Here is a 20014-nt window from a genome sequence, read left to right as displayed (position 1 = left end):
ATGGATAAACCCAGTTATGACTCATGTAAAGATATTAACACTGACATAATGAGCGGAAGGCCTTATAATACACATTATCACTGTAAACTGAAGTGAGTTCTTGTTGTTAAAGCTACTTACCAAGTACACTTAATGATGTAAAATATGATTATTAGAAGTCTCAACTGATTCAGACATGTTGGAGTCACTTGTATTGGCCCCGGTTGTTATGGAGCCCAAAGGGATCCTCCTCCCAGCTGGACTGAGAGCTGTTATCCAGGTTCATCAGGGTCCGTCTCAGGGGCCCAGAGAGACGAGGCCTCCTTACTCACTCGTCTCTCGACCTCTCTCTGTCTCTAGAGCACAGGTTTCCACATGAGGAGGTAGAACACATCTGACATGCAGTGAACTGGATACTTTCTGTGGGAGGAACACAGACTAAATCAACTAAGTCAAACATTTTAGAAGTAGCTTCTATGGGCAATATTCAGCACTAGTAGTGTAATATTTTATTCAGCCATCACACCCAATACAATAAGTGTACCCTACAATCTAGTATATGACACATATAAGCACAATGCATATACTGTATATGCATTTTAGCCACTCTCAAGAAAACACAAAAATAAAAAGCATTCACACCACAAATAGCGGTAGCACTTTATAATAACTACACACTATGAAGCATTAGTTAAGTATGAGTAAACACTTAATTCATCATTTATAAAGCATTGTTCCTACATTAATAATTCATTAGTATGCAGTTCATAACAACAGTTGTAAATGTTTTATTCTTGATTAATAAGCTCGTCTATTATGTGTTTCATTATTGTGTTTTCATACTTTATAAATGATGGATTCCCCATTTGTAAATGAAGTATTATATATTTTACAAACCAATTACTAAGGAGTTGTAGATGATTAATAAGATCATTTATAAAGTGTTAGTAAATGATTAATAACTTATTTAGATGTACATTATTCATGCATTAATATATATAATGGTTAGGGACTATGTTAATATATGCTTTATAAACGCATATTAATACTGTAATTCATGATTAATTCATGATTTATTAAGGTAGTTACTACTCGTTAGTAAAGTGTTTTATGTGACCTCATCTAAAGTGAGGACTATTTATGCTTTATATGTCTTCTTTCCAAGGCTGTCCCACATGATGCACTTTGGGAGGACCAGTGTTGGTCCTGCAGAGTCCAGCCTCAGTAGCCAGCGGACAGAGGACACCGTGAGGACCAGCAGCAGGTGAGCTGTACACCTCCATCCAGTCTAGGAGGAGCTCACTGCTGAAGGATCTGACCAAGACTTTTTGTTCAATTGTTCAGTCACTCACACACAAAACTCAGTACAGAAAACATAACAAGGTTTCACACCGAGCCTGTTTCTGTGGTCACCAGAAAGATTTAGCTGTAGCTGAATAACAACATTATTGTATTGAATGGCTGAACATGGGCTGTGTTTAAAACACAAGTTCAATTGTTTCACATGGGTACAAACTGTTCTAGATCAACATTGACTCCTCTGTCCAAAGCGATGTCGATGAAGGGGAAGAGCATATTAATATATTCTATTAAATACCCTGAGACGGACAGTCTGTTAAAGTGATTTCCATCATCTGCATAATGTATTGCTTTTCCACCATACATCTACTGTACTGTACACTGGTGATTGTTTTAGCTTTAACTGTATTGACTAGAACAAAGGGTAAGGACATGTAGGAGGAACAAAGCCTTCAAACCAGAGAAGCTCCTCCTTCGATGGGCAGGAGAGCGGGAAATGATAGACTCTATGAGAGTCATGTCTCATCAGTCTCTCCTGGAAGACATTCCCAGCATCCAATGAGAAGAGAGAACTGAGAGCGGGGCGGGGTCTGTGTAAATTGTGTGTGTGTGTGTGTGTGTAAGTGGGCGTGTCAATGTCGGTCTGGTTTGTCTGTGGGTCCGGCTATAGACTGGTGACCTGTTGTTGTACACTACAGTGTTTTTACTGTGGCCCATGTGATTATATTTATATATATATTTATTTATATAATCTTCCACGTCATAAGTGAATGTAATTGTTCATAACATGTTTCATTTGTTAGTCCAGGTGTAACTTATGAGCAGCGGGCAGCAGTGTGGTGGTACAGTGGTATTTTATGACATACTGCTGTGTCATGTTGTTGGTGGATGATCGTCATGATGTTAGACTGATGGACGTCTGGGTCACAAATACATGTAATTCTTCGTTTGTCTTCCAGTGGTCGGTGGGCCCTAGCTGCTGAAAACATGAACAACTGCAACAACAATGATGGGTAAGATGATTTATTACATTTACATAGAGATAGTGTTCCATCTGCTCCACTACGTACATTCAAACACTATATAAAGAGATTACAGCAAATTCAGTTGCATGAAATAAGACTTTCTTGTGACATCAAAGTGTGCATTTGCAATTTGACTTTCCAGGAGTGGGCCAACAATGACACATAAGGTTAAGCCATTGGTTGATCAGATATTGTTGATCACTGTCACTCTGTTATGTTATATATCTCTTTTTATATCCACATCAACTGACCTGCTATTACTCACAGACTACTTGAACAACGCCGAAAAAATTCACTCCCTGAACAGATAAAGGTGTCTGAACAAAACCATGTTTTAGGGTCAAACCCAAACCATATGAGCAGTGAGGGAGAATCCTGTGATCACAGAGGAACAGGAGACAGAAACCAGTTCTACTACTCTTTGCTCTGGTATGACCTGAGTAGGACTGTAAACACCTGGTTCCAATACCAGGGTCCACTTCACTGTGTCCCTCTCATTGGGGATACATGCTCTTCATTAGTCCATCAGGGTCTGTCCCACAGTGAACTGCTGCTGATTCCTAGTGTTCAGGTCAAAAGGGGATGACAGGAGGAAAAACGTAACATGTCCAGAGTAACGTGTCGTATCTCTTCTTTGTTCTGACCAAAGCTTTGATTAAACTACAAGCCCTACACCTCACTGGCTACAGAAAAGAAAGCGGTCCTATCCCCCACACATCAGGCCCCTGCTGATCACACAGCTGATCTCAGTTTAAGACTATTGGTACTGCTCCTGGTGACATCACCTGCAATAGACAGTAGGGTCACAGCGCCCCCCCCCCCGGCTCTCTCATGCTACTGAATGGGTAGGATCCAAATATTTTATGTCACCTGCCTCTGTTTCTGGACATTTACAGCAAAAAAGATGGCAAGACAGAGGAACCTAAAAAGGACGACAAGAAAGACGACAAAAAAGATGTTAAAAAAGAAGAACCGTGAGTACCACATACTAGTTACACTAGTACACATACTAGTTACAGCTGCAACTTTCCATCAAACAGGACTTTTAGACAACTTGTTTGTGGTTTTACACACATTTGCTCATAATTCTGACAGATTTGCTATCTTTGGGAACTTTAAAATCTCTACTGTAATTTAAAATGATTTGAAGGTTTGTCCACATGACATGAGTAATGTTTAGGTGTCATACTTTTAGAAACAGCTGTAACAATATTGTTATATGATTTCAGGAACAATTCTGTTTCAAACATGAAGTTAGTATGATAAGCAGTGCGAACACTGGCAGTAATAGCACTAGCTGGAGTAACGATAAAAAGTAATTCTCTCAGGTGTACTTGAACTAACATCTTTAAATACACAATACTGAAAGTCGACGTTCCTAATATGATTAAGGTAAAAATAAAGATCCTAATCTGTGAAAGTCTCTTTGGAAAGACAGTTGATTGTAACCCTTTTCTAAACTGGTCATGTTATGTGTAGACAATAGTTTCCAGTACAAGTAGGGCTGGACAAATTGACCAATACAATACTCGAACCTCAGTACTGATACCAACAACCTTTGTCAGTACCTCTCTTTGCTGAGTATAAACAAGAGGTATTCACTAAAACATCCCTTTCCTCATTCAGAAAGGAGGTGTGGACCATGGACCCCGCCACAGATATGTACTACTACTGGCTGTGCATAATATCCATCCCAGTGTTCTACAACCTGATCTTCCTGGTGGCCAGGTCTGACTTCATGCCATTTTGTCTTTCTTCTGTAACTGACTGTTGTTACCCAGGTCTTTGTCATGGTTGTGCTTCCCTGTAGGTCTTGTTTTAATGAGCTGCAGTATGGAAATATAATGCTGATGATGGTTTTGGACTACACCTCAGATGCCCTCTACTGCATTGACACCTTTGTGAGATCCAGGACAGGTCAGTGACAGGAACTCTGCTGAATGTGTGAACATTAAAGGAAACTTGGGTTATAAGATTATGCTAATAATATTACTGATTCTAATGTGTCAACAGGTTTTCTGGAGCAAGGTCTTCTTGTTAGGGATGAAAAAATCCTGAAAGAAAAGTACATGAAGACACGGCAGTTCAGATTCGACATCATATCATTGATTCCCACAGATATTGTATTCCTCAAAATTGGAATCAACAACCCAGAGTGGAGGTTCAACCGTCTCTTTAGGTTAGCCCGACTCTTTGAGTTCTTTGACCGGACAGAAACTCGAACTAATTTCCCCAACATCTTCCGAATTGCTAATCTTGTCCTTTACATCATCATCATTATCCACTGGAATGGTTGCCTCTACTTTGCCATCTCCAAGGTGCTGGGCTTTGGCTCAGACACCTGGGTATATCCCAGTGGAAAGAATCCAGAGTTTGCTCGCCTGGCCAGGCAGTACATCTACTGTTTTTACTGGTCCACTCTCACCCTGACCACTATTGGTGAGACACCACCCCCAGTCCGAGACATTGAATACTTCTTTGTGGTAGCTGACTTCCTCACTGGGGTTCTAATCTTTGCTACAATTGTAGGCAATGTTGGCGCCATGATTTCCAACATGAATGCTGCGCGAGTAGAGTTCCAGGCTAAGATTGACTCTATAAAGCAATACATGGAATTTCGGAAGGTCACAAAAGATCTGGAGGTAAGAGTGGTGAAGTGGTTTGACTATCTGTGGACAGAAGAGAAAACCTGTGATGAGAAGCTGGTGCTGAAGAACCTGCCAGACAAGCTCAAGGCTGAGATAGCCATCAACGTGCATCTGGAAACACTAAGAAAAGTGCGCATCTTTCAAGACTGTGAAGCAGGTTTGCTTGTTGAGTTGGTCCTCAAACTTCAGCCTCAAGTGTTCAGTCCTGGCGACTACATCTGTAAGAAGGGGGACATTGGCAGGGAGATGTATATCATCAAAGGAGGAAAGCTGGCTGTAGTAGCAGATGATGGGGTTACCCAGTTTGTGGTCCTCAGTGATGGGGCATACTTCGGAGAAATCAGCATCCTCGGTATCAAGGGTAGTAAGGCAGGAAACCGAAGGACAGCCAACATCCGAAGTGTGGGCTACTCTGATCTGTTTGCCTTGTCCAAAGACGACCTGATGGAGGCTCTCATTGAGTACCCGGATGCTAAGGATATACTGGAGGAAAAGGGAAAGGCCATCCTGATGAAAGATAATCTCATAGATGAATCGCTGGTCGCTGCTATCGACGCCAAAGACTTGGAGAATAAAGTCAATCGGGTCGAAACCAGTTTGGACGTCATGACGGTCAAATTTCGAAAGTTGACAGCCCAGTATGAATCTTCTCAGCGTAAACTCAAACAACGGCTCAGTAACATGTCAAACCAGGTCCAAACCCTCAGAGTAAACGATGAGTAGAACTTGGCTTGGTCTACTGTCGGACTCTTTGTTCACACCAAATGGACAGTGGCTGGCTTCTATACAGTATATGAGCAAATAGAAAGTTGACCTTTCTCATTTACACAGATATTCAGATGGCTGGTAACTCAATACTTTAGAAGTACCAACAGAATTCTGTTCCTACTGAATATCCAAAAACTGTCTGGTACCACAATAGGGTATAGAATACTTGGTCAGATTCTCTTAAGAGAATCATGAAGTATGTCATGAAGTAACTGAACGATGCCCAGCACTAGCAATGCATTTGTGTGAGCAATTAATCAATGCTACATGTGTATTTAAAGCAATCCGCAACATTACTGTCACTTTGCTTAGATCTTCAGTAAAATGCATTTTCTCCAGCATGGTTAAAGAATATCCTTTTTCAATTTCCTTTCTGATATTTGTAGCATGATTTTCAAAGCAACACTGTCACCAGAAGTACTGTTTCCTGGGTCTGTTTTTCAAGAACCGTAAAATGTAAGTACACATTATGGGCTTATTAGTACAGGGAAACATCTGTCAAATGTTGATCACATAGTATAGTGTGTGGCTGGGTAGTTTGCCTATTTGTCTTCAGACCCTGTTGGTCTAAACGTTGCATCATTACATCTTTAGGAGCTTCCAAAATTCAGTGTGAGGACTACCAGGGTTCCAAGAGACTGTTTTCAGTGTTGAAGAGACAATGCTTCCAGAGTAAGAAAGAATATACTTAGTTACTATTTAGTTGATTGATTTCACTGTCTTGAATTCTCTGCTAAAGGAAAATAGGATGTTGAAATAATTTCTGAGGACGACACAAAATTGTCCAGATCATTTGACTTTTTCTATCATTTCCCATGTGTTTTCAATGACTACCTCTCCTTCGTTTGAAGGGCACACTTTTCTTTGTGTTGGATGCCAATCTGTTAGGTAAAAGTGCAGCGTTACAAAATGAATCCTAATGACTTCCGTAATCCCTGACCTAAAACCTAACGTCAACATTAATCACAACACTCTGCAGTCAACCCATCCTCAGCATCAGGAGCTGTGGCTGCTGTAAAGCCACCGGGGAGACACTTGGGGTTCAGAATCTCACTCAAGAACACTCTGGACACACCAGCCCTTCATCTAGTGCCTCCAGCAGCTCACAACACATATAAGACGGATTGCTACTGACCCTTGTGGTTCAGAGGATAAATCCTGACTATGGTCATGCTTCTCATTAGCACATTGCTAATCTCCTGCTAGCATCAGAGTTCAGCCTCACAGACCAGTATGTCTTTAGACTCTTAGCATTGTTAAACCATTAACAAGTGAAATGGTCTAAGAGAGGTGAGCTTCTTAGTGGGACATACGTTTCATGTTCCTGATGTACGTGTTTGAGTGTTTATCAGAAATAGTTTACTGACTGGGATCACCAATAAAGAGCGAACATGGACATTCAGGACCTGTGGACTCAAATCAGGTTAGAAGGCGACACAAGTTGGAAAAAAGCTGTCATCTTTATTTAGCATGTTTTCACAACACGGAATACTTGTAGCCTTTCATCAGTTTGTATCTTTTAGAATGCCAGTTGATGAAAACCGCCTTCCTTTCCAAGATCAGATTGACCTTTGACCTTTCATCTCCACTTGGCTCTAGAGCCCTTTCACATGTTCACGTGAGCAACATCAAAACGCAGTTACACATTAATGTTAAACAGCTGAAACCAGACCTGGGCTCAATAACAGGAAAGTAATCCTGAACCTTTGAAGTGATACAGAGTTCCACATGGTCGAGGATACTGCAGTATTACAAACATACAATATGCTGTAGTAACTCTCCATCACTCTCCAATGAAGACTGTTCTCCAACGTCATGTTGCCCAGGTCCGTCTGAAACCATGACGATGACAAAGTAAGAGCAAGAGAACAGAAAGAATGGCTCAGGGTTGGTGAGTACAGCACTGTGGTTCAGTGGTGTGTAGACAGACCTCCTGCAGACGCATCACTGGGGCAGCAGGAACCGCATTCACCAGAGACAACACAACTCCCATCTGCTCGGACTACATTGGAATATTTGTTTGTTTCTTAAATAACAGCTGTGGACAAAAAGCTGCTTAGCTACCATGAAGCTGGCTCAGGAGTAATGACATGATGGGCTCATGGTAACAGGAGAGATGGTGACCTCTGTCTGTCTTTCCTCAGCTGTCCACTGACTCCTGCTCCATGACCTCTTCCAAGTGGATGCTGAGGGTGGTTTGGGTCTGGTGGTCACAGACAGTTGATGTCTGTTTCTAGTGTTCATTCAGTCTCTTGGTGGTCCTCGACATAAACACAAGACAGCAGGAAGAAGACATTGACATTCTGAGACAGGGGTCACCATCTGCCCCCATGTTGGACCACTAGGTACCCCGGGACTGAAGGTCCACATGTAGTAACGACACATGAGCCAGCTCCATGTACCGATTAGGACCAGGACTCTGAAAAGCTGGTCATAAATGCTTCACCATTTAATAACAAATCTAAAGAAGAGGGGAAACTGTTCAGACAGCTCAACAGTTCAGGGTTAACAAACACCTTTATTAAGTTCACCACAATGATCTCAACCACTTATTTGAAAGTTAAACAAAAGGTCAATGTGAAAGGAAAGTGTGTGTGTGTCTTACATTACTGAACATGATCTCATGTATGCTATGGTTTTGGATTTCTTACACTGCTCAAGGTAAAAATCTATAAGCATTGTAATCTATCACAATGAACATGCCTGTCTGGTAGAGAAGTTTAAGTAAAGCTCGACTTGAAAAGACTAAACTTGATCTTCATATTGTGCTGGATAGACCCAACGGTAGAGAGAATCCCAATAATAATAAAAAAGACACACGGCACATGGTCTGTAATGTGTGTGTATCATGTAGAATAGAGCTAATATACACAGTGACCTACTTTCAAATAAGTGGTTAAAATGATTGTTCAATAGTGCTCTTAAAGTATTTAGGACTGTTCCAGAGACAGTGGTTACACCTGTTTTCATTTTCATCGACTGTGACAGATCCAAATAGAAATGTGATCCCAGTGATGCGTCCAGAGCCAGAGCAGACCATCACCGTCAGTGGTATCTGTACGTAGCTGCAGGACACGCTGAGCCTAGCTTAGAGCAGACACAGTTAGCCTAAATTCATGTGTTGAACTAACAGATCCAGGGTGACAGCTTTGTGTTTGTTCAAAAGAGGTAGGTCACCGGTCTTTGAGACCACATTTAAATTCATCCTCTGACTTAATGGTGGATAAGTTACTGTTTTCCTGTCCATCATACAAACACATCAGTGAGAGGTCAGAGCAGATCTACACTGATATTACTTTGAATTATGGGTCTAAAAGCAGACATCAGTAGCTTCAGGTGGACTGAGCAGAGTTACAGCTTTGACGTAACCATCACTTTGTTCACATTGTGCTCAGACTTCTATCCTCATCATCACAGTGCTAGCCTGCCCCCTCTGGGATCAGGCCTGGCATTGTGAATACATATATGCTGTACCTAAATGAACGGTGGAACTACGGCCAGAGACCACAGACCACCAGGTACCAGAGCTGAGTCCGTCTGTCAGTCTACATGTGGGGCTCCAGATGAACTGGGGTTAAACTGAACAGAGACTAAGCCAGACAGACAACAAAGTGCTTCCTGTCTCTGAGAGCATCAGCAGTGACTGGTCTACAAGTGCACATCCTCCAACAGGTGTCGTAGTTCCAACCGCACTGATGTATAAATACTGATTTTATTTGGAATCGTCAACACAGGAAGACATGGAAATAAAATGCTTCAAACAATGATGGCAGCCTGTGGCCACAAAACAAACATTCTGAAAATGTCTAAGTGCACTTACACAGCTCTGACACGATTTTAGTCTAACCTGCGGTGCCCCCCCTCCCCAAGGAAAAAAGGCCCAAAAACACAACAGCTATTTCAGAATGTGCCATTTTGGACCAAATCACAGTAACTTTGTCAATAATTACTTGATGACAAATGGACTTGGCTGTGAGTGGAATGGTCAGCGAGCTCTTCTTCAGTGGGAATACAATGTCTGAAAGTAAAGACTACTCTAAAACTACATGTTCTCTGTGAACAAGAGCTCACGTCTACTTTAACACATTTTTGTTCAATAAACGGGTTTGTATTGACTGGTTAGTGAATTGTCCCAAATTTACATATTTTAATATTAACCTCAAGTAGGGAAGCTATCACAACAGGCAGGCATGAAAAAGAACCCATTTGAAGCTCGAAATAAATAACGAGGACAATGATCCTCTCTGTACATAGAAAAGACGGGAGGCTGCTGCACACTCACATAGTGTGGATGTGTGGTGGGACTTTGATCAGGAGGTCTCTGTGCTTACACGGACTCATGTGGGATGATGCAGGCACAGTACAAGAACTACTGGAAAGCTCTATTGGAACCATTCTCCTCTTTCATTATGGACTTTCCTCAAAACATACTGGTTTTCACCTCTTAGACTGTGTCTGATAAAGGAAGGGCAGGGTCTGATGGGCTTTCTGAGAACGAGTCCGCTTGGAGCCGGGCTCAGAGCATGCCGAACCCTTTGGCATAGGTGATGGCTTTCAGCAGTCTCTCCTTCAGCTTCTCCTTGTTGTTGTATTCAGGCAGCAGCAGTACATTGAAGCAGGTGTGAGACGTCGGTAACCTGCCGAGACAAAACAAAGCACAGCTGGTCACACCGACAGCCTGTAAGAACCATGGATGGACAAAGACTTGATCCCACTTCTCAGTTTGGTCTGTGTTAACGTTTCCAAGAAGAGAACACACAAGTCCACCAATCTGATGACACAAACACCTAGAAACAGACCAAGTGTATGTAGAATTTTGTCATTATGTGGTGTGAGCTCTCCTCCTCCACCAGAGCGCCCTCTGCAGGTCCAAGGCTGTAGTGAAGCCGGATCTAGGTCTGTCCACGGTGGACCGGTCTCTGCTGGAGGATCTGGGTCTGTCCACGGTGGACCGGTCTCTACTGGAGTCTGAGCTTAAGGAGTTTCTGGTGAACCTGCATGACTTCATCTGATTTCACCAGAATCAGAACTGTATAGAAATAAAGAATCTTCTCTCCGACGCTCTGGTTCACTTACGTAGGTCATAAAGAGGCATTCGTACCATATTAATTAGGGCCCGAGCACCGACGTAGTCGGAGCGGAGGACCTATTGTTCTTCTAATGTTTATTATTATTATCGTACGCGTTTCGTCGCAAAAAGGAGGTGCTTGGGATACTGGTAAGATTTTGAAATTTGGCACGCAAGGCAGTCGTGGCGAAAACTGCAGTCTGATTGGAGTGTCCAGCTGCGGTATAAAAAATTGGCTCAATAGCAGCCCCAACATTGGGTTTCACCTAGCTGTGTGAAATTTACCTACCTGCACAAACAGTCGGTTTGGAGACCTGCATTTACTTTGACAGTCTGTTATGTTACTAACACTGAAGCGAGTTCACACACATTCACACATTTTTTGTCGATTTCTACAGGCTCACAGTTATGATTGTTTTCGGAGGTACACTCAAAACATTCAAGGCTTAAGACCTGGCAAAATGGCCTGGCTATGCCATTGGTCGACACAGGAATACCGTTTAACTTGTGCATGCAGTGTATGATGGTCACAGAAATGCATGGCCGTATCCACCAGAGTCCTGCCAGTACCCTCGACGTGCGTGGATATGTGAGGGCCCAATCAATGCTGCTTGCAGCTTTAATTATTATTAAATGTTAAGATTCTTCTTTCTATTGTTCAACTGAATGTTTCACTGAGAAAGACCAAATAAAGAAAACATTCATATTTTTGTCCGTGGTCTAACAATGAATCAAACAGGTGATCCAGCTCTACTGGTAAAAGGTTGTGATTGGTTTGATTAGCTTCTGTACGGACGTTGGCTACAGCTAATTCTCTGCTGTAGATAAACTCTGTCTGCGTGCCACCGCTCACAGTCAGACTCACTAAGTGGCCTGAAGTGAGTCGGAGACACGAGGTCTCCCTTAACATAAGGGAGCTCTTTCCTCCCACTGTGCATTAACATGACATGAGGACAGTACAAGAAAAGCCGGGCAGCAGCATAATGGATCGGGGGGGCCCACCTGTCAGTGTCGGGGCCGTTCTTGGCGATGATCATCTTCAGCTTGCCCAGCCCCCCCACAGGTGCTCTGTCGGTGCCGGTGGTGAACTGCAGGAAGAGGCGCTTCTGGTCCTCCCCAAACAAGTGCAACGTCTCCCAGAACTCCCTGCGATGCAAACAGACAGAGAGAGTGCAGTGTTAACATGTCAACAGGATGTCATAACTTACACCGTGATCCTGACCACCTGTTCCCAGGTCAGTAGGGTATATACTCAAACCGTAATGATAGCTTGTGAGCACATCCTGAACCACCGAACACAAACATCTCTTACTTGATGATTCGAGAATCTCTGTTGTAACCTCCATCGTATTCTGTCGTCTCTTCAAGTGCTAGAAAGTCCAGGTTCTGCAGCACGTGACATGGACAAAATAAAGGATGTAAGCTCAAAGTCACGACTGAGGAACATATTCAAATGTGTGGTTACAAATCTCACCCTGCTTCCACATATCAGCAGCTCGATTTCCTCTGGTCTGAACAGGTACTTGAGCGGAGACTCGTTGGTGACCATGTGGAAGCCTCTCCTGAAGGCTTTGAACTGCTTCTCCACACTTTTGTTCAGCATGTACTCCGCATACTGAGCCACGAACTCCTGCACACACACACATCACAGTTATCTTTTCCCACTTAGCTAAGAGCTATCTAGCCTTGAAGATAGATTTGCCACAGATGGAATATAATATTAATAAGTATGTTTTCTTTACTGTATAATCACCAGAAACTAAGAATTGATGTTTTGGTTATAGTAAAATGAGCCCTTAAAAGCTCCACAGAAAGGACAAACCAAACACTGCTCTAGAAAGAAATATCTGCCACTATAGTTCTCCTACAATGCACCTTTAATGCGTCATTGCTTACAGAACCTGTTGTTCTACAGAACCTGAGCCAAACACAGCTGTCCCTCCTCTGGCCATAGCAGTGCTCTTTCATACGCTTTGACAGGAGTGTGTGCATGAAGCATGAAGCAGTTCCTCTGGCTCTCTACGCTTCGTAATGCGACTACTCCACTGATCCTTTTACAAACCTCACCTCAGTGAGTCCGTTTAGTTTCTACACAAGTTAGAACGAAACCTGAAGGATCAGAGGAAACACTCACTTACATGCTGCCCCCCGATGTGTTACCAACATAGATCACTCACAGGAGTGTCTTGTTGACCTTCTCAAGTGGTCTAATGAAACCGAGCCAAATGGACAAATACACCAAAGTTACCTTTGGCCTGTTTGAAATTCTGATGGTCTTTTTTTTTTACTATTGACAAAACAATAATAAAGAATATATAATTAGTCTTGCTGATGCCATGGCAAAATACGACCTTTGAATCCTATGAACTCTCGTCTTAGGGTAAGCCCTCGAGAAAACGCTTCATAATTTGTGTCTGGCTCACCTTTCTGTTTTCATTTGTGACTGGAATCTTGTCCCCATTTTCCCTTAAATCATACATGAGTGGGTTCCCAAACAGGTCCGTCTGTGAAATCTGGAACGTGATCATCATGTCCTCCTCCACGCTGCCTTCATACTCCAGCAGCTCCTTCAGACTCTGGTAGAGAACCTTTACAACACAGACACATATCACACTTAGTTTTACTCATCAAGTGAAAATCTGTGGATTAGTTCCGAAGCTAACTGAGAACAATGAGCACATTTGATGGGGGGGGGGGGGGGGGGGGGGGGGTCCTACCGGGTTGGCATCAGCTAAGTCCCTGAAAGTTCCTTTCTTGCCCATCAGCTTCCTGTAGACCACCATGGGGAAGTGGACATCCAGAATACAGTTGTTATAGATGGCCAGACCCAGGACGATGCCGATCAGAGTGTACTGGCCTTCGTTTTCCAATGATGAAGGGTTGAACCAAAACAGTTTGGTGCGCTCGTCGTATGTGAACATGCCTGCAGGAGGAAAAGAGGACATGAAAACAGGCTTGATGCTTTCAATGATCACTTCCTCTGCTGCGATCAACACTTTGTCTGACAGTGCGGTCAGCAGCCAATCACGAGGGACGATCTACATCGCATTAGGTTGTAACCACTGGTACATTTTGATTTCTTTATTTCTCCGGTCACACTTATTTCATTAGTAGGTCCGGTGGTCAGCTGTGACTTGGATGTGTTTTTCTGTACTGCAGTCAAATATCTACCTCAAGAGAGAAAGAGAGGCCTTATGAGAACAATGGACGTAAAGTAACTCAACGTCTGTTCAAGGTTCTGATGTGAAGCTGCAGATTAATAATGCTTCATATTTCATTTCTCATATTTTGTGAAATGTAACCAGTAACATTTATCTGTCAGGTAAATGTACTACAGTGTTTTCTAAAGACGTACACAATAAGTAGCATACAGTGAAGTTGCACATTGTTTATGTGCTTTAGGGCCTTTGGTAAGTTATTTTTAGGAATTAGTTATATTTTACATCACTGCTCCTCAATCACATCTTTTTAAACTAGACTTTACTCACTTTAACTTGAGTTTGAAAAAAAGGAGTAACAGGTGGAGTGAAGTGTCACGTGCACCAAAATGCACGTGACATCCCTTGATTAGTAGAACATTCAATCCTTAAAGGAGCTGCATTTAGGAATGAAGTAAATTCATTCAGCAGCAAACAGCAATCACCTCTGTAAAGATCTAGAGGAGTAATGTCTGTGTGTTCATAGAGCTTCTCCTTGCTCCTGACTAGTTGTAACAAAAGTTGAAATGGAAAATGTAGCAAAGATAAAAGTAGATTACTGGCCCACAAAAATATGAGCAAAAGGAAATCTTTAAAAAGGACAGTCAACGTTCCTAAAAATCAGATGCATTACTACCCGCCCCTGGTGTCCTACTTACAGCTTTGCAACATAATTGCTAGTTGTGTTTTCTCACCAATATCTGGGTTGAAGATCTCCTCCACCACCAGCTGGAAGAATTCTTTGGAAACACCTCCTTCATCAACGCCTTGCTCTCCTTCAAACTCCACATACAGCTGCTTTTTTAAGTCTGCAGGATTCTCCATTGCTATCATTTCCAGCTAAAGACACACAAGAGAAACATGTCAGTGCAATGTGCACTAAATGTATCAAAATAACAAGAATGTTTCAAATAATTAAGATGCAGAGAACTGGCACACACGTACCCTGACCAGGGCGTCATCAATAATGTGGTCTCTCCGCACTTTGAGCCTCAGGTAGGGGTTGAGCTGCTGACCCTGCACCAGACTGTAGAGCACAGTAATACGCCGCTCGCTGTACATGCGGATGCGGTTGTCATAGTACAGACCCAGGTTCTTGGTGACAGCGTTCAGGATGAAGGGGCAGGTCATAAAGGAGAACTTGTTTTCAGTTTCAACCTTAAAGAAAGTGTAGTCCTTGTCCATCTCCAGCACCTCGTTTAAAGGTTCATTGACAAACTCCTCAAAGGCAATGAGCGGACGTCGGCAGTCGTTGGTGCGGATCCCCAACTCCGTCTCCAGCGGGTCCACCCGAGGGCCCTTCTTGTTTCGCCGTTCCTCCCCCAGCAGCTCCTGCAGCGTGAGCTCACTGGACTCTGGGATGGGCTCCTCGTCCTCATCCTCGTTGTGCTCCATGTCGAGGTCGCCGCCCAGCACGTTTGCATAGTAGACGATCTTCAAGCACCTGGTGGCTGCCACCACTGCGTCATCATCGTTGACCAGGTTGCGGCTGTTGAACTCGTTACTGATCACCTTGTAGGTAATGAGCTGCTGGAAGGTCTCCACCATGCGCCGAATCTGCTCTGCGCTGTAGTGCGACCACAGGCGTGCCAGTTTGGCCAGAGCTGCCAGAGGGAGTTTGCTCATGGCCTTGCAAAACTGGGGGAGGGCGATCTCCAGGTACTCTGGGCTGTGGAGGTTGCTGTTTTCCATCACTATAACAAACAGGTTCAGGTAGTTTGGGTCTCGTGAATACACATTGTGGTATGTCAGATCGCACTCTACGTTTGGTGAGAGATAGACCAGTGCATTCAGGAAGGCAGCTTCTATCTTCTCATTGGACAGCAGGCGCTCAAAGACCCGCCGCACAGCTTCGATGTCCACCGAAACCTCATCAGGGCCCAGCTTTTGGACATCATTTTCCCCCGAGGAGCCCTCTCCGAGCCTTGATGACGAAGAGGAGGCGGGGGAGTCCTCCTCCATAGCTGTAGCAGAACAGGCAGCGGCCTCCTTCTCATCCTCGTCCTTGTCCTCGTCCTTACCTTGGAGGGACTTGAGTTCCTCTTTAGTGTGAGGTTTGGACCTCCTGAAGCTCTGCACCAGGCCTTCAGCACTGGAGAACACCCGACCTATCACCCTGATCAGAGGGGAGTAATCTTCCTTCTCTCCACAGATGTCCAAGATCTCATACACTTTCTCCTCCGTCAGGTAATTTACATCTATATACAGAGTCAAACATTTCGTGGTTAGAAATAAAAACAAAACCGATTCAACTTTCAGATTAAACTCTGTGTGTGAATCCTGAGAGTGTGGCATCTACTTACCTTTGAAATTGTCCCGTACAGAGTGGACATCTTTATGGGTCAACTTCCGGTTACTGCAGGCGGAGTTGCTGTGAGCGCTGCTCTCCAGGTAGGCCGAGGCAGTGACTTTCTTTGAGGGGTGGGGGTCACATAGCTTTGCGTTGACCTTGTAGAGCTCCAGGGATTTGACGGCCGCTGCGTTGTTATCCATGCGGGTGAAGCCGGCTGATGAGGCACACCATGAGTTGGAGCAGGACTCATTCCCACAGCCCTCTGTTAACTGGTGGTAGTAGCGCTCTATTAGATGTTTAGCAGCTGCTCGCTTCCTGCGTTCAGGGGTAAGGCACAACACATTTAGAAGTACTGCGTGAATCAATCCACTTCTTTCATCATTAACAGCGCTTAGTACAATATGGGATTGATTACCATGTTTACAGCCTAACAATCATTCTTCAGTTTTCATTTCACTACTCAAGACAGTTTCATGACTGCATGTTTGGTTGTGTTCTAAAAATACAGTGCATTGACAAATATATCACCCCTTCATGAGTTTCAATTTTTTCCAATTATGGAATTTCTGTTATTAAACATTAAGTTGGAAATAAAGGAGAGGTTTTCGACGTTGGCGACAAACATTATTTACAAGTAAGAAACTGGTAATTACAGAAACTACCATATGAGATGAATGCAGCATACAGCTGTATAAAGTATGTATTAACTAAACATTTTGGATAAATGTCTCTTAAGATTGAGCATCATTGTTCATTCTTAACCTAGGTCTAGCATTGTACAGCGCTCTCAACCATATCTATCAGTGATCTTCATTGCTGATGAAGACCATTTGTTTTGCTCCTACATTAACTCAAATGATCTGTGTCATCATACAAGTGCTACTTAGTGCTGAGCTCTGCACCAGGATCAACATATTAGCAAAGACCTCTTGGATTTGACCATGCTAGTGTCTCTTTCCTTGTTTCAAAGTGTATATCACTATGGTTCACCATGTACATATAATATGATAATAAGTCAACGGAGCTTAGAAGAAAAAGAGAGCAAAACAATAGTGGTGTGAGTGTTAAACACATGCTCTCTCTCACACACACACAAGGATATAATAGGAGTGTGACTTACATTCGGCTTGCTTCTGGGTTTTCTATTTCAGGCTCCTCGTAGTCTCTAGTTGAACAACAGACAGTAACGATCAGAAATACAGCAGAGGACACGCTGTGCTGCATTACAACAGACACTGTTGCTAGTTAATATTACAACTTGTTTTCATTTACATATTGCTTGTGCCTCGGGAACGATGAGAAAATGACACGCTACGCTAAAAAGCCACATTTGAGTCGGTGCGTTAGCCTTAGAATGATTATTCTGCTAAATGTGTAGCCATAGTTAATACACGTACGCGGTTACTGCTTTCATTTAAGAAAATCTTACATTCGACAACAGTGAAGTGAGTTAGTTAGGAGAAAAGACAGGGACCTGAAGATCCTGACGCTGATTTAGCAAGCTAATGTAGCAAAAACTAGCTAGCACGCTGGCCTTATTTTAAATATTATTCATGCAGAGCTGACGCTTCTAACGTAAAAACAGTTTTCACTCTTTAATAAACCAATGCTTGCTACGAACTGTGCCTCACTATGCTGATAAAACAACAACAGGGCAATAGCATCCACAGAGCTGGCAGCAACATCTAGCTAGCTATCGGTATCAGTGATTCTCCTAGCATCTCCGGCAGCCCCGACTCTTTCCTGTCGGCGTCCCCACCTATATGGTCCTCCTGCAGGGCTGGTCTCGGCCTGCGGTGGCGCACACTCACAGTCCTCCTTCTCGTCGGAATTCATACGAGACTTTATCCTCTGTTGTTTGTTATCCTGTTGCTCTCTGTGATTGTATCAAGTCTTCCACAGATTGATTACAACTTTAAAAGTCTAAACCTGCAGCGACGAAGGATCTTTTATTAAAAATTTCCTTCACGGCCTTCCTACAGCAGGCTCTTCGCTCTGCCTGAGATTCACAGCCATCTTGACTTCACCGTCAACCTACGTCCCACAATGCACTGCGTTCTAACTCAAGTAGCAGACGTGCTGGAATGGATCACATGCTCCGAGGAACTGGACCGACTGCTCAGTCCACCCTTCTTCCGTGGCTATGGAGCACTATTTATTTACACAGAATATGTACATTCTACTGTGATTTATTATATCATATTATAACTGTAACGAAAATAGTTTTAATGCAATGATTCAACAATACAATGAACTGCATTTTCCACATTTTCTTGTGATCTTTTTAAATATGAACTGTCCAAGAAAGCCGTCTATCTGGAATAACCTGTAAAAACGAACTGAGACATGTCTGTCCCTATTGGATACAGGTGCACAAAAGATTACACCTGCCATTGAAGTTATATTTTTGCCCTTAGACCCAGAAAACAACAAATGTTCCTAGGCTGGAATATCACCACCAATTAAATGTTTTAAAACTGTAAAGAGGAAAACGTTACAGAAACCCTCCACTGAGCAGGCTTTATGACCCTTAGGATTTGTTTTTTACCCATTTTAGTAAAAGTTAAACTTCTAGTGTGTCTACATTTTGTCCAGTTAAACAAATGCATAATGGAAGAAAGAGGGAAACCTGTTAGAAAAATTCTACTCGACACCAAGTGTGTAATCAATAATCAGGAGATTTATTCTTGCAAGACGGAGCAGAGTCACAGCACATACAGTTAAGCGTCTCGTAGCTTGCTCAGAGCTCTGTCACTAAGTCCCTGTATTTTATACTGTGACAAACAACTTTCACACATGATACAGTGAAGGTTTGGACCAGTTTGAACCATCTTCTTGGTTGATTCATATGTAATAGTGTGGCTGCCTGCCCAGGTGTGCACCTCTTTGAAGCGAATGCGATATCTGTCTTCAAAAAACATCTGTGATTAGCAAGGTCATATGGAATTGAAGGCTAAATGCAAACAGGTGCACAGTCATGGAAAAGTACAAGCATTATGCATATATCATTCTGTATTTTTCCAACACAACCCTCTCTCCATCACCTGTGCAAGAGATTCATTCTTTTTCCAAATAAATTGATTCCAAAAATCAAATCGTATTTTTAGCGGGTGCAATTTACAAAAAATAAACCTAAACCTCTGACCAGAGTTTATTATTATTCATATTAATTCATCTTTAGCTGTATTTTGAAAAACAAACCAGCTGGGCGGGAAAGCAGCGGAACTGGCAACCCAAGCCAGTAGGTCCGTGTTCACACTTTGAGCACGACCCATAACGAAGCAGCGAGCTGACTGAGCAGAGACACGCCACGAGGGAGAAATTAATCATATTCCACTTGAGAAGCATTTGATAAGGTAAGGCTATGAAAGTTTGCTAGAATTTATAGTTTTTGCTACATATCAGAATGGATATTTTGACAACATTTATTCTATTTTGTTATTCACGTGGAGCTACCTGACTTTGCTAACGTTACCTGACTTAGCTAGCGCCACACCCTGCCTGCTTTTCGAACAGGCGTCGACATTCGTATGTGGCCTTCACCTTCATACCTAATGTCAGGTTATGCTTTCTTTCTCCGTCTATTATGTAAAAATAATAGTTTTATGTGGGGGTTAGGCTTCGTCCCGCTCTTTGTCGTTATTAGCCAAAACGTAGCCAAAGATCATTTTGTAGTCTTAAACTAGCAAAGGAACGGTTAACGTTAGCAGTGACATTAGCTTAGTTGCTAACGTTAA

The 20014-nt window shown here is 42.9% G+C and overlaps 2 protein-coding genes across 3 annotated transcripts; one reads left to right on the top strand and one right to left on the bottom strand.

Annotated features, from left to right (window-relative positions):
- The first annotated feature begins 1154 nt into the window (after window positions 1-1154).
- On the top strand, window positions 1155-5674 carry LOC142953032 (cyclic nucleotide-gated channel alpha-3-like). Its single transcript, XM_076095099.1, has 6 exons — window positions 1155-1243; window positions 2238-2291; window positions 3200-3277; window positions 3930-4031; window positions 4114-4220; window positions 4317-5674. Exons 1-6 carry the CDS (start codon window positions 1155-1157, stop codon window positions 5672-5674), a joined length of 1788 nt encoding a protein of 595 aa, XP_075951214.1.
- Window positions 2286-18324, bottom strand: LOC142952509 (ubiquitin-protein ligase E3A-like). 2 transcript variants are annotated; one of them, XR_012954667.1, is made up of 12 exons: window positions 18037-18324; window positions 17398-17442; window positions 16288-16592; window positions 14930-16182; window positions 14680-14824; window positions 13505-13710; window positions 13211-13375; window positions 12262-12417; window positions 12100-12173; window positions 11790-11933; window positions 10161-10356; window positions 2286-3225 (listed from the first exon to the last, which is right to left on the bottom strand). XR_012954667.1 is itself a non-coding variant. In XM_076094267.1 (11 exons), exons 1-11 carry the CDS (start codon window positions 18111-18113, stop codon window positions 10236-10238), a joined length of 2691 nt encoding a protein of 896 aa, XP_075950382.1. In that variant the 5' UTR covers window positions 18114-18324; the 3' UTR covers window positions 7161-10235. The 2 variants fall into 2 exon arrangements, 1 of the variants encoding a protein (XP_075950382.1); XM_076094267.1 differs by lacking the exon at window positions 2286-3225 and having other exon boundaries at window positions 7161-10356.
- Window positions 18325-20014: the final 1690 nt, after the last annotated feature.

Source organism: Anarhichas minor, unplaced genomic scaffold (genome assembly GCF_050575085.1).
Source record: "Anarhichas minor isolate MPS153535 unplaced genomic scaffold, ASM5057508v1 ptg000018l, whole genome shotgun sequence".
In the NCBI taxonomy this organism is placed as follows: Eukaryota; Metazoa; Chordata; class Actinopteri; order Perciformes; family Anarhichadidae; genus Anarhichas; species Anarhichas minor.
The sequence above is the reverse complement of the archived record's forward strand: the minus strand, read 5'-3'. Positions and strand labels throughout refer to the sequence as shown.

Bases quoted from the DNA above. Each gene is read 5' to 3' on its own strand.
- LOC142953032 (XM_076095099.1), top strand. From the start codon at position 1,155: ATGATGCACTTTGGGAGGACCAGTGTTGGTCCTGCAGAGTCCAGCCTC. The intron at 1,244-2,237 runs GTGAGCTGTACA...TTTGTCTTCCAG, and splicing joins ACCGTGAGGACCAGCAGCAG to TGGTCGGTGGGCCCTAGCTG. The intron at 4,032-4,113 runs GTCTGACTTCAT...GCTTCCCTGTAG, and splicing joins CTGATCTTCCTGGTGGCCAG to GTCTTGTTTTAATGAGCTGC.
- LOC142952509 (XM_076094267.1), bottom strand. From the start codon at position 18,113: ATGAATTCCGACGAGAAGGAGGACTGTGAGTGTGCGCCACCGCAGGCC. The intron at 13,711-14,679 runs GTGAGAAAACAC...TTCCTCCTGCAG, and splicing joins GATCTTCAACCCAGATATTG to GCATGTTCACATACGACGAG. The intron at 12,174-12,261 runs GTGAGATTTGTA...CACGTGCTGCAG, and splicing joins TGCTGATATGTGGAAGCAGG to AACCTGGACTTTCTAGCACT.